The sequence below is a fragment of the Rhincodon typus genome, chromosome 9 (genome assembly GCF_021869965.1).
Source record: "Rhincodon typus isolate 14 chromosome 9, sRhiTyp1.1, whole genome shotgun sequence".
NCBI classification, from domain to species: Eukaryota; Metazoa; Chordata; class Chondrichthyes; order Orectolobiformes; family Rhincodontidae; genus Rhincodon; species Rhincodon typus.
This window is the reverse complement of record NC_063340.1, coordinates 32,566,071-32,580,978: the sequence shown is the minus strand read 5'-3', so window position 1 is coordinate 32,580,978 and position 14,908 is coordinate 32,566,071. Positions and strand designations below refer to the sequence as shown.

At 40.4% G+C, this 14,908-nt stretch overlaps 1 protein-coding gene across 6 annotated transcripts in view; it reads left to right on the top strand.

Moving 5' to 3' along the window:
• LOC109927188 (synaptojanin-2-like) overlaps positions 1–14,908 on the top strand; it is a 182,334-nt gene that overhangs the window by 86,745 nt on the left and 80,681 nt on the right. For all 6 annotated transcript variants that reach the window (XM_048601190.1, XM_048601187.1, XM_048601189.1 and 3 more), the window contains 2 exons: positions 1,383–1,555; positions 5,428–5,509. In XM_048601190.1, coding sequence (XP_048457147.1) covers positions 1,383–1,555; positions 5,428–5,509 — 255 coding nt within the window. The remainder of the gene's footprint in view (positions 1–1,382; positions 1,556–5,427; positions 5,510–14,908) is intronic.

Here is a 14,908-nt window from a genome sequence, read left to right as displayed (position 1 = left end):
GAGAGGATGTTCCCGATAGTTGGTGTGTCCAGAACCAGGGGTCACAGTATGATGATTCGGGTAGATGATTTAGGATGGAGATGAGGAGATATTTCTTACCCAAAGAATGGTGAGCCTGTGGAATTCATTACCACCAGAAGTAGTTGATGTCAAAACTTGAATGTATTCAAGAGGCAACTAGTTATAGCAGTTGGGGCGAATGGGATCAAAGTTTATGGGGCGAAAGCAGGATTAGGCTATTGAGTTGGATGATCAGCCATGATCGTGAAGAATGGCAGAGCAGGTTCGAAGGGCTAAATGGCCTCCTCCTCCTTCCTTCAATGTTTCTATAAATGGAAGTTTGCACAATTTAGGAAATGGGCAGCAGAATTTGGGTGATTTTGACACTGAGGTTGGAAGATAGCAGGTTAGCTAGGATTGTGTTGTTATAGTCACACTTTGTACCACATCCTTTTTGAAAAAGGAAACTTTAGAACCCTGGTATCGTTTTAGTTTGTGATCTATCAGAGGGTTGTTCGCGTGTGGAATGAACTTCCTGAGGAAGTGGTAGATTTGGGTGCAATTACAACTTTTAAAAGACATGCGTATAAGTACGTGAATAGGAAAGGTTTGGAGGGATGTGGGCCAGGAGCAGGCAGGTGGGACTAGTTTAGTTTGGGATTTTGTTCGGTATGGGCTGGCTGGACCGAAGGGTCTGTTCCCTTGCAGTATGATTTTATGACTCTATGACTATACAGAAGTTGAAAGGCTAATTCAATGGCTGACAATGCTGAAATTTTAACTCTTGACACATCAGAATATAGACAGCATTTTAGTTCATAATATTGTTCTGTTCTCTGCATAAAATCTGCTGTGGCACGTACAATTCTGTTTTTATTCACTCATGGTATGTGGGTGTCGCCGGCTGGCCAGCTTTTACTGCCCATCCCTAATTGCCCTTAAAAAGGGTGGCTACTTGAGATTCTATCAGGCTTCTGTCCAGTGTGCATGTTCCAGGGTGAATGTCAGATGTCACATGACACCAGTTTATAGTCCAACAGGTTTAATTGAAATCACAAGCTTTTGGAGCACTGCTCTTTCATCAGGTTGAGTACCTCATAAGATGAGTACTTCACATGATGAAGAAGCAGCACACCAAAAACTTGTGATTTCAAATGACCCTGCTAAATGGTAACCTGGCGTTCTGTGACTTCTAACTTGGTTCCCCCCCATTCCAACACCGACACCTCCACATAAGACTGAGGCTGATCTGTACGTTGTGCTGTTGGTTTCCTGGTTTGCTTCAGCCTTTTTCTGGGGAGTCAGTTCTCCTGAATGTCTTATGACTTTAAATATGAAGATTAATGATACTATATAATAAGTGTTTTTTTTTTCCTGTCTAGAAATTGATGTGGGCCTCTGCTTATGCCCCTGACACGCCGATGATAAATTTTGACTATTACCATTGTGTGAAAGGAGGAAGGGTGGAGAAGCTGCACTCCTTGCTAAAACCTCAGCTGCAGGAGCACTTGGACAAATTTGGCTTTTTCACTAGTGGTGAACACATATATCCCTGGTGAGTATTTAGGATTTCTTATTTTACTTCCTTTTCAGTGGTAAAGTTTTGAAACTGCACCATTCATGTAAAATTACAAAGTTTTTTTTCCTTGTTGAAATTATTTAGTCTGGTTGACTAAAAGACGGTTTAGGTGCCATGTCCTCAGTGCATATTAAACAATTAAATGTAGTAGAAATTAATATTTACAGAATTAGAGATCTACTTATTTAATAGTTTAAGAAATTTAGCTTCTGGAGGATATAACCATTTAATAAAATGTTTGACAACCCCTTGATGGAGTACTCCATTAGAGTTTGTGTGAAATAAATTAATGAGCTGAGATAATGATCTTTATTCTGATTGCTGTAAGTTGCTAAACGTTAGGAACACCGGAAGGTTTATTTCATATTCTGGTGGACTCTGGATATAAGACAAATAGTCTTGCCATTTGAAGTAATTGTGAGAGATGATCCATATGGGAGGCTGTTGTGAGAAATAGAAAAAAATACACTTAAAATTCTGATCTTGATTTCAAAGCATAATGCCATTCATGCGGATATGCGAATTAGGAGCAGGAATAGGCAATTTGGCCCTTGAATTTGTTTCGCTATTTGACAAGATTGTGTCTGATCTGACTGTGGCCTCAACTGTAATTTCCTAATAATCCTGATTAACTCCCTTGTTAGTCAAGAACCTACCTAGAAATATTTAATGGTCCTGCTTCCTTTACGTTTTGGGGATGGGAGGTCCGTAGACTCATGACCCTCTCAGGAAAAAAAATTTCCTCGTGTTATCTGAAATGTCATGCTGGAAAAGAGTGAATGTTTCATATTCCAACACGTTTTTGTGAAAAGGAAGAGGGATCTATAATTCTGCATTTGTCGTGATGTTTTTAGTTGTACAAGCACTTGATGCTGACAAATTTTCAATAAATGACCATAATGTTCTCACTTCTCTGAGCATAATGTTTCGCTATCCCACATCACAAAGCAAAAATGCACATTTTTAAAACATCTTATACTGTTTTTGACACAGTGAGATTCTGACAATACATTAGTCCGTTGCGGTTTTTATGTGAGCATGGAACTGAACTTCGAGTGACTTAAATTGGATTATTTGAGGTGTACATTCTACAGTTAGGAACTTTCCTATTTAAGTGTTGTCACACCGTGTATCTTAAGCAAATCAGTATATTGGTGTAGAGCTGTCTTCCTGTGCATGCACATCTCATTTTCAATTCAGTAGCAGAGTCAAATTATGCCAACACTCTACCTTTACAGTATAAAAATTTGGCCCATTCAGTAGCCATACTAAAATTATGAAACATGTTTTAAATCTAGCTGTCAGCCAATGCTTAGGAAGGTCAGTTGTATGCAGGTTTGGACAGTACAGTGTGTCTGACCTGGTAGTCCTCAGTGCAGTTTATTATTCCTGCAGGACACACTAAGATGAGGCTCGTTTACTTATTGTAGCTCGGTCAGTATCTGTCCATCTTTTAGAGCAGTTGTGAGATTGGAATTATTAGTGAGTTAATCTAGAAGTATAAAATTTGGGTGAATGGATACTATTGGTATTTGGTCTGTTAATGACTGAAGAAGGCACCTCCATCCCTTTCTTGAGGAAAATCACATATGGGGATCAAATCCCTTGCCAGCGATACTCTCATTCCTTGAAATAATAACCTAACAGTCACTTGATTAAGTGTATTTTTAATCTCAGATTGTTGTTTCTAAAGGTGCCCCCACAAACAACAGTAAACTGACTGACTGTATGCATCAGGTTTAACTTGGTCCTTATTTTGAACAAGTGTATAACCTCAGCCCATGTCTGAGGAGGATTGGATGATTGTGGCCTGCACTTTTGCAATTTCTACTTTTACCTTTTTCAGCATCCAAAGGTTGCATAACATATAGACCAAGTAACTTATTCACTTTACCTGCTGACTCTGCTTGAATGATTTTTCATGTCATTCAGCATCCCAACAACATCTGGGTTCACTATAAATTTTGGCAAAGTTATATTCTTTGGTAGCTACTGCTAAGTATACTTTGAGTATCTCAGCCAGCAGATCTCTATTTTGCCAAAGTTGACCTACTACTCCTCTAACAACCCTTTTATTTGTTAATTAAAACAGTGATTGTTGGAAAAACTCTCCATAGCATCTGTGGAAATAGAATCAGGAATCTGAAGGAGAATCAATGGACTTGAAATGTTAACTCTTTCTGTCTTCATAGATGCTTCCAGACTTGCTGAGATTTTCCAGCACTTGGTATATTTATTTCCAAGCTCCAACATCCATGGTAATTTACTTTTATCCTTTCACTGATAATGTGCCTGCGGAAGATCTTTAGATTCCCTTTTACGTTGGCTGACAGTGCTATGTTTTCCATCCATTCCGTCCATTTGCTTTTCAACTTCTCCTCTATACTTTCCAATTTCAGCCTGAATCTCACTGCATTATCTTTAAATTGCCTCTTTTCTTGCTTTATCACTTTTTTAAAACTCCCTTGTAATTTTGCTTGCCTTCCTTTTCCCTCATTTCTGTGAATGCACATAAGTTGTAGCATAGCCATTTCCTCTTTAAAGATCACTCTTGCTTTGTTACATTTCAATTTGCTAGTCTTTGACTCCAATTTATCTGGGCCTCTTCAATTTTCTGAAATTTGGTGGCCTCCAATTTGTGTTTTTATTTTAGATTGTCCCTTGTCACACTCTGTAACTTACCCAACTCTGATCACTACTTGCTACATGCTTCCACACTGACATGCACCATTTTTCACACTTTATTCCTCAGGATTAGATCCAATAATGCTACTTAATATATTGAACAGTGGCATACTAATCAAGAAAGTTCACCTATACATGCATTTGAAAACTTCTTCCTCCTGTTTGTCCTCAATCACACAAAAGTCCCATTTAGTTTCCTATTATCACTATTTGATAGTTCATGCACCTTAATTTTCAGTCGTACAAGTGCTAGATGCTGACAAATGTTCAATAAATGACCATACTGTTCTCGCCTCTCTGAGCATAATGTTTCGCCATCCCACATTCTCATCCTCGCTGTTTGATGGCCTGAGAAATACACAAGCTTGAAGTTGATCCTTGTTTGTTTCTTAACAGCAATCATTAACATCTCAGGGTATTTACTTTTCATAGTGTTGTGACATTTTATTTAAATCAAAATTGTTACTCCTTTTTCCCTTCCCCATTGTCCCTGATACCTTATACCTAGGAATATTAATGATTCTGTCCAAGTTTGGGCTGAGTCTCCGTTACTGCCACTACATCATTTCCATCTTTGCCTGTAGCTCAACCTTATTAACCACACTTCCTCCGTTAATATAAATTCACTCCCTACCTGACATTGAACTTTCTGTAAATTCTGTGATCTGTGCTATTTCAGTAATATTCTGCTGGTAAGTGTCTTTGTTTTTCCCTATGCTCTGTCTGTCTATACTTTTCAATCTTTCATTTTGGTGCCCAGTCTTTTCCTGAATTATTTAAACCTCTTTCTGTCAGAATAAATTCAGTAATCCAGCCTCCTGGCTGGAGTAGTGAATTCCAAAGGTTAAAAACTCTTTAAAAGAAGAAATTTATTCTCTTTCCATCTCAAGTGGGAGTACAATACTTATCTCTGCTTCTGAATCTCTAGATGCAGTACCAACATTTTCAGATTGTTCAGAAAAGTACACTATTGCTGAAAATTCATTGATATCATAAATTACAATATCACTGACAACAGTTTATTTTTGCATTTGACCTTTAGTCAGGATTCCTGGTCTTCTACAGTAATTGGAGTTTGCAACCTTAAGATTGAATAATGTTCGATCTATTCTGCAGAAGTAAAACTTTGAGCTTCTATCATTAATTGTATCTATTCTTTTAAGTCTGCAGTCAGGTGTGCTCCGAACAAATTGCCTTGATTGTCTGGATCGGACAAACAGTGTCCAGTCTTACGTGGCATTGGAGGTAATCATTTTATTTTTTGAGGAAATTGAAGCCAATTTTGAAGGCGATGTTGGAAAGCATGTCTTGATAAAATACAGTAAAAACACAGGCATAAGAATAGCTTATGCAATATCTTGAATCTGTTCTAGTAACCAATTGGATCATTGTTGATGTGTATCTGAACTCCATCGACTTGCCTTGGTTTCATAACCATTAATACCTTTTCCTTACAAACAACTATCAACTTCAGTTGTGAGGCTGTCCATTAAAAATTGGGAGGTTCATTTGCTTTTTGGAGCAGGAATGTACATACAATGGACAAGAGTAGGCTACTCGGCCATTCGAGCCTGCTAGGCCATTCAATAAGATCATGACTGATCTGATTTTAATCTTAATTCTACACTACTGCATATCCCTGCTAAGCTTTCATCTCCATGGTAATCAAGAATCTATCTAGCTCTGTCTTAAAAATATTTAAAGATTCTGCATCTATTGCCTTTTGAGGAAAGGAATTCCAAAGACAGTCAAACCTCAGAGGAAAAACATGAGTGACCCCTTATTATTAAACTATTGTGTGCAAGTATTGTGTGCAGTTTTGGTCTCCTAGTTTGAGGACGGACATTCTTTCTATTGAGGCAGTTCAGCGAAGGTTCACCACGTTGATTCCTGGGATGGCAGGACTGACATATGATGAAAGACTGGATCATGCTGGAATCTGGAAGAATGAGGGGGGATCTCATAGAAACTCATAATCCTAATGGGACTAGACAGGCTGGATGCGGGAAGAATGTTCCTGATGTTGGGGAAGTCCAGGACTAGGGGTCACAGTGTAAGAATAAGGGGCAAGCCATTCAGGACTGAGATGAGGAAGAATGTCTTCACTCAAAGTTGTGAACCTTTGGAATTCTCTCCCACAGAAAGTTGTTAGGGCCAGTCATTAAATATATTCAAGAGGGAGTGGGACATGGCCCTTGTGGCTAAAGGGATCAAGGAGTATGGAGAGAAAGCAGGAATGGGATACTGAAATTGCATGATCAGCCATGATCATATTGAATGGTGGTGCAGGTTTGAAGGGCTAAATAGTATACTGCTGCACCTATTTTCTATGTTTCTGTGATCCCAGCTCCAGATTTTCTCACAAGAGGAAACATCCTTTCCACAACTACATGGCCAACTCCCCTCAGATCTTGTGTTTTAATGAAGTCACTGCTGATTTGATTTGTAAATTCTGATAATGTAACCTTTCCTAAAGTTATAAGATCTAAAGCACAGAAAAAGATCCTTCAGCCCATCACATCCATGCAAGTCAAAAACAACCACCCAGGTACTGTAATCCCATTTTCCAGCACTTGGTTCATAGCCTTGTATGCCTTGGCATCGCAAATAAACTTCTTAAATGTTATATGGGTTTTTGCTTCTAACACACTTACAGGCAGTAAGTTCCAGATTCCTTCCACTCTCTGGATGAAGAAGTTTCTCCTCACATCTCTTTGAAATTTTCTGCCCCTTGCGTTAAATCTATGTACCCTGGTCATTGACCCCTTCTTCAAGAAGAAAAGTTTCCTCCTGTCTACCCTATCCATGCCTCTTGTAATTTCATACATCTCAATCATGATCCCTCTCAATCTCCTCTGTTCTAAGGGAGTCTGTCCAATTTCCCTTCATAACTGAAACCTTATAGCCTGGGCAACATCCTGGTAAATCTCCTCTACACCTTGTCCAGTATGAATCACATCCCTCCTTACTGTGGATTCTGGAACTGCACACAACTCTAACTGTGGCCTAACCAACATTTTACACAGTCCTTGCATAACCTCACTGCTCTTAAACTGTCTGCTTGCCTTTATTAGTTCAGGCATGGGGAGGTGATGGCGTTGTGGTATCGCTGAACTGTTAAGCCAGAGACCCGGGTAATGTTCTGGAATGCATCTGGTTCAGTAATGTCATTTAGGGAAGAAAAGTGACCATACCTGGTCTGGCCTATATGTGACTGCAGACCCACAGCAATGTGGTTGACTCTTACCTGCCCTCTGGACTGCTAGGGATGGACAATAAATGCAGGCCAAGCTGGCAATGCCTTCACTCCATGAATGAATTTTTTCAAGAAGTATACTGTATGCTATCTTAATCACATTATCAACCTGTCCTGATACATTGAGAGACTGGTGTGCATTCACAGCAAGGTTCCCCTGATCCTTGTTTATTATGCATTCCCTTTGCCTTGTTTGTCCTGCCCAAGTGTATCACCTCACGTTTATCTGGATTGAATTCCATTTGCCACTATCAGCCCATCTATAGCCTCTTGTAGTCAAGGCTACCCTCCTCACTATTTTCCATGCCACCAATTGTTGTATCATCTGCAAACTTACTGACCAACCCTCCTACATTGAACTCTAAATCATTTATATAAACCACAAAGAGCAAGGACCCCATCACTGACTCCTGTGGGACCCCATTTGGCACACTTCTATTTGGATAAATGCTCCTCAACCATCACTGTCTGCTTCCTGCCACTCAACCACTTATAGATCCAATTTGCCAAATTTCCTTGGATCTCATGGGTTCTTATTTTTGCTGTCAGTCTCTGATGTGGGGCCTTATCGAAGGCCGAGCTAAAGTAGACTCGAATAAAAACATTGCCCTCATCTACACATTGGTCATCTCTTCATCTCTTCAAAAAAAGTTCAACCAAGTTGGTCTGACATGTCCTCCCCTTAACAAACCATGCCAACTGTTCTTGATTTACCCCTGCTTCTTCAAATGCAGATTAACTCCGTCCTTCAGAATTTCTTCCAGTAATAGACTGGCCTGTAGTTTCCTGGTTTATTCCTTGCTCCCTTCTTGAATAACAATATCACATTGGCTATCCTCCAGTTCTCTGGCACCTCTCCTGTGGCCAGAGAGAAATTGAAAATTTTTGCAAGCATTCCTGCTAATTTATTCCTTGCCTCACTTGCAAACCTGGGAACATTTCATCCAGCCCTGGAGATTTATCTGCTATTAAGTCTGCCAGACTGCCCAAAGCATCCTCTCTATCTATCTAGTTAATCTTTTCAACTATATCATAGACCTGATTTCTTTACCCACAACGTTCCTCTCACTAATGGAAACCAACTCAAAGTATTAGAACCCTACCTATATCCTCTAGCTCCATAATCAAATTACTGTTGTGGTCCTTAATGGGCCCTACCCTTGCCCTTGTATACGGAGGTTCCTTTGTTCCTCAGTGTTTCTTAGGGATCTACCATTTACTGTGCATATCCTTCCCTTAATAGACCTACCAAAATGCACCACCTCACACTTTTCAGGATTAGATTCCTTCTCTGTTACTCTGCCAATTTAGCAACTGATCAATATCAGACTAACCCAAGACCATCTTTCTCACTATCAACAACACTGACAATTATTGTCATCTGCAGACTTACTAATTGTACCTTCTACATTCACATCTAAATTGTTAAATACTAGCAAACAAGAAGGGTCCCAGCTCTGATCCTGTGGTACATTGCTGGTCACAGGCTCCCAATCACAAAAACATCCCTCCACCATCACCCTTTGCCTCCTGATTGCAAGCCAATTTTGGATCCAGTTTGAGAACTTGCCTTGGATCCTATGGGCTGTTACCTTTTGGACCAGCCTTTCGTGTGGGACTTTGTCAGGGGCCTTACTGAAGCCCATGTAAACCACATTAACTGCACTAAGCTCATCAATATATTTAATCACCTTTTCAAAAAACTCAATTAAATTTGGATAGGATCTCCCTATAATAAATCCGTGCTGACTATTCCTGATCAGTCCTTTCCAAGATTAATCCTTTCCCTCAGAATTTTTCCAATAATTTCCCTGCTACTGATTTCAGACTAACTAGTCTGCAATTACCTGGCCTATCCCTGTTGCCCTTGAACAAAGAAACCACATTACCTATCCTCCATTCATCTGGCACTTCACCTGGCGCCAGCAAAGTATTAAATATTATCAGCCAGCGCCCCAGCAATCTCCTTCATTGCCTCCTGTAGCAGCCTGAGACACATCAGGCCCTGGGGATTTATGCACCTGCATGCCTGCTGAAATATCTAATACTTCCACTTTATTAATCTTAACATAGCCTAGAACCTGTCAATCTGAAATCCCCAGCTACAATGTCTTTCTCCTCTGTGAATGCAGATGAAGAGTGTTGATTTAAGATTCCACCCATGTCCTCTGGCTCCACACACAGGCCCTTTTGTTCTGTAATAGATCCCACCCTTTCCTGGTATCCCTGTTACTCTTAATATACTTATTTTTAAAAAAAAACCTTGATCCTACCTGCGAGAGATATTTTGTGCCCACTCTTTGGCCTCCTAATTTCTATTTTATCCAATCCCCTACTTTTGAAGATCCTTCCCTAGTTTTAGTGCACTGTACTTGATGTATGCTTCCTTTCTGTTTCTTTATCAAATGCATGATATATAGAATTCTGTGGACTTGCTGCCGTTGCCCCTCTGTCTTCAAGAAACACGACGACCCTTGAATTCACACTATACTACTTTAAAAGACTCCCGCTTTCCAAATGTAAACTTGCCTGTAAGTAGCTGCTCCCAGTTAATTTATGCCAAATCCTGTCTCATGATATTGAAATTGACCTTCCACCAGTTTAGACTTTTAACTTCTGCACTATCCTTATCCCCTTTCATAATGAGTTTGAAACTTCCAGAAGTATGGTCAATATCCCCAGAATGCTTGCTTACTGAAACTTCAACCACTTGACTGGCTTCACTTCCTACGATTAGATCTAACACTGCTTTATTTCTCGAAGGATTATCTGTGTATTGGCACAAAAAGAATGCTTTTAAAAAGTCCATGTTGTCCTGTCCAATCCTTTCATACTAAGGCGCTGCCAGTTAATGTTAGCAAAGTTGAAATCCCCTACAGCTATTACCCTGTTTCTTTCGCACTTTTCTGTGATTTCCCAACACATTTGCTCCTGTATCTTGCTCTGATAGTTTGGAGGTCTGTTGTATAATCTCATAAGAACACAAAAGAATATAAGAACCAGGAGTAGGAGTAGGCCGTCTGGCCGTTTGAGCCTGCTCCACCATTCAATAAGATCATGGCTGATCTTTTCATGGTCTTGGTTCCACTTACCCACCCTGTCACCCTTAATTCCTTTACTAGTCAAAAAATTACCCATCTTAGCTTTAAAAACACTCAATGGGGAAGTCTCAACTACTTCACTGGACAGGGAATTCCACAGATTCACAACCCTTTGGGTAAAGAAGTTCCTCCTCAATTCAGTCCTAACTGGTCGCCCTAATTTTGAGGCTATGCCCTCTTGTTCTAGTTTCACCAGTCAGTGGAAACAACCTTCCTGCTTCTATCTTATCTATTCCCTTCATAATTTTATACATTTCTATAAAATCCCCCCTCATTCTTCTAAATTCCAGTGAATATAATCCCAGTCTATTTAGCTTCTCCTCGTAAGCCAACCCTCTTAACTCCGGAATCAATGTAGTGAATCTCCTCCTGCGATCCCTTCCACTGCCAGTACATCCTTCCTCAAGTAAAGAGACCAAAACTGCGCACACTACTCCAGGTGTGGCCTCACCAGCACCCTCTACAGGTGCAACATAACCTCCCTGCTTTTAAACTCAATCCCTCTAGCAGTGAACAACAAAATTTCAGTTGTCTTCTTAATTATCTGCTGTACCTGCAAACCAGCCTTCTGTGGTTCATGCACAAGGACACCTAGGTCACAGCAGCATACTGCAATTTTTCACCTTTTCAAGTAGTAGACCTTTTTACTGTTATTCCTCCCAAAATGGATGACTTCACATTTATCAAAATTGAATTCTAACTGCCAGACCTTCACCCACTCACTTAAGCTATCTATATCCCTCTGCAACATTTGAGTCCTCCACCACTTTGCTCTACTACTCATCTTAGTGTCATCTGCAAACTTTGACACACTACAAGTGGTCCCCAAATCCAAATCATCTATGTAAATTATAAACAGTTGCGGCCCCAGCTCTGATCCCTGCGGCAGTGCACTTTCATGCCTTTTTTATTTCTAAGCTCTACCCAGCTGTCTTTTTAAAGACCCTTCCATGACCTCTTGATTACTTGCTTTCCTGGTTACTAACCTACAGTGATTCATGCACGAGAATACCCAGAACTCTCTGCATCTCAGAGCTTTGCAACCTCCCACCAGTTAGACAGTATTCTTTTTTATTCTTTTTCCCAAAATGGACAATTTCACACTTCTCAACATTGTACTCTATTTGCTTGATCTTTTCCCACTCATTTAACCTATCTATAACATTTTGAAGGCTCCTTATGTTCTTTTCACAACTCGCTCCCCTGCCTATCTTTGTGTCATTAACAAACTTAGCTACCATATCTTCAGTACCTTCATTCAATCATTTAGACAAATTGAGGCCCTGGTATCAACCCACATGGCACACTGCTCATGGTATCCTGCCGGCCTGAAAAAGACATATGTTCCTACTCTCTTCTTCTACTTAACTGCAAATCTGTCCATGCCAATATATTACTCCCTGCACCATGAGCTTTTATTTTCAACATTAACCTTTGATTTGGCACCTTAGCAAATGCCTTCTAGAAATCTAAGTATAATACACTGCTTTCCCCTTATCTACAGCACAAGTTATTTCTTCCAATTATTCTGGATGGCACTTTGCTGGCTGACATCACCCCTTAGTTGTTCTCGTCTATTTTTCATATTTCAAACTCCTTCACACGAGGAAATAGTTTCCCCCTATTTTTCTTTAATGCATTAAATCATCTTAAACATGCCAATTAGATCATTGTATTACCTTTGAAACACAGAGAATTCAAGCATAACGTATGGAATCTGTTCTTATAAATTTAGCTTTATAGCCTTGGCATAATTTTGGTGCATCTACAATGCACCCTCTCAAAGGTCAATTTACTCTTTTGGAAGAGCAGTTCCCAGACCTAATTGCAGTCTAACCAGATTTTTATATAACATCTGTATAAAATCAGTAACCACCCTTTTGCCTTCGAGGCCTGTGAAATAAGCAATAGTATTTCATTATCCTTTTAAATTTTTTGTAGCTGTTCAGATATCAAGATGTCCGGCCTGGACAGCTCTCAACAATATCCAATATGTGGAAGGATGTTGATAAATGTTGGACTTTCAGGAGTTGCTTGCTGATAGGATCTCCATTGATGCTAACTACTTGCCTGATAATCACAGAACTAGGTCACTACATTTTATGTCATTAGCCACAACACGAAGTTCTCATTTGCCAGAAGTCCACTGGTTGGACAGAATTTAATGCACTCATCACTTTGGTGGTGATAGTGTAATGTAGATCAATCTGAAGGGGCAGGTTGTAAAACCTTTCCAATCTTCTGCCCTGCCGTTATCCAGAGTTGAGGAAGGTTGAGAACAATCCTGCCTACAGGCCAGCAGGAGCTCTACCAGTGGCAAAGGGTGCTAGGACTACATGTTAACTCTAGGTAGGCCACCGTGTGAGCGCTTGAGTTGGTGGGGGTGAGGGGCGCGGGTGCGGGAAGTGGAAATGCTATTGTTTGAACACCTAGTTCCCATGGAGAGATCCTAGTGGTAGGTGCTGCCTCCCATCTTCCACTATGGCTACCACACTACTGGACCTCCCAGTGAGCTCTCCTCACTCACCTTTCCCTTCTGGGGGCCCCATTGCTCCCAGCAGTGCTGCCAGTTGCCCATCTGATTGGCCAGCAGACTTTGGACTGGATCTTCACGTTGCAGGGCCCTTAAACCCTGTCGACAGGCAGTGGATGGGCAGATGCCTATGTGATCTTATCAGCACTGCTTAAAAATACCACAGCCAGTTGACACTGGCATTCCAGCCAATTGACTTTGTGATTCCATCACATTGTATTCTTTCACTAAATGTTAGTTGGCATTTCCTCATTGCAGGGAAAACTCAGTGACCTTGAAGGATTATTTCATTATATTGATGACTTCATAGCTGTCAGGCACCAGTGAAAGGCACTGTGAGTGTGGAGCTGTTGAAGTAGATTATGTGTTATCCTGTGTGAGGAAAACAGCTTGTTCATCCATTGAAAACGATTATATTTTCGGGGATTAACATCTCAGCACTTCAAAAGAGTAGAGTCCTATAATGCAATGATGTCCTGCTCATTTTAACAGTGGCACCCAGAATTAAGCTGAGTTTTCAGGCAGTGTTCTATGCTGCAGTAGAAGTTGTTTTGTTGTCACAAGAAGCTCCATCAAGGTGGCTTCCACAGCCAATGAAGTGAATCATCGAGTCATGCAGCACGGAAGCAGACCCTTCAGTCATCCAGTCCATGCCGAATATAATCCCATACTAAACTAGTCCCGCCTGGCTGCTCCTGGCACATATTCTTCCAAACCTTTCCTATTCATCTATCTACCACTTCATCAGGAAGTTCATTCCACATGCGATCCACCCTGTTTCTCCTTAGCAAATATGTTGCTCCTTCACCAGTAGCAGTTTCTTGCATTATACTGCAACACTTCCTGCAAAATGGAATATGGTCATGTAGATATTGAGAGATATTTGGATAGTGTGGTTTTCATAGTTGAATAGCTGTTCTGGGACATGAGTTGTGGGAAGTTTGTTTACCAGGTTCGTGAAGGTGACATTAAAGAACTCAATATTCTGATTGTCACCGATTCCAGTTAGTGGAGAATGGGAGTGTTGTGAATTCAGCATTTAGTAAGGTTCTGAGTGGTGTGGCTGTTAAGAGAAGTCAGATCAATGATCTTTTAGTTGCTCTGCAGCCATATCCAAATATCCACTATACTTGCTCTCATCTCATTGATAAACTGTTGCTGTACATCATTACAAGTGGAAGGTTCTCGACTGCTTAGTGGTTGTAGTGGAGCTTCCCTGTCATCTACTTCCAGTGCAACAACAGAGAGCATTGGTGCATGCAGTCTACCAGCTTCTGCCAAGTAATCCTGTAGACAATGTCCATGCAATTTGCAGCCACATTGCGCGATTTGCAGCCACATTGCACAATTTGCAGTCACATGATGCACACACCTAATTTGGGGCTTCTTGAACAGTAAGATCATGCTGATTAATGGATTGACCAGGTTAATTAGCACAGATTTTACATGCTATCCTCAATGCAATCAATGCACAGTGATTAATAACACATCCTGTACCCTTTTACCCCTGGGAATCAATTTCCCTGAAAATGTGAATCCTTGAAAAACTTGTGTAATAGTACTCAATTTAGAATTTTTTGCAGGATATTGTTGCATTTATTTTATATGTAGTCTCACTTCATCATGTTACTAGAGTAGAAGGCTATTGCTTTGTGCACTCATGATCATACAGTTCATTATCTGTTGCATCACACCAAACGTACAAACAGAAATAAGGGCTCTTGTGGCACAGTGGTAGTTTCCTTACCTCTCCG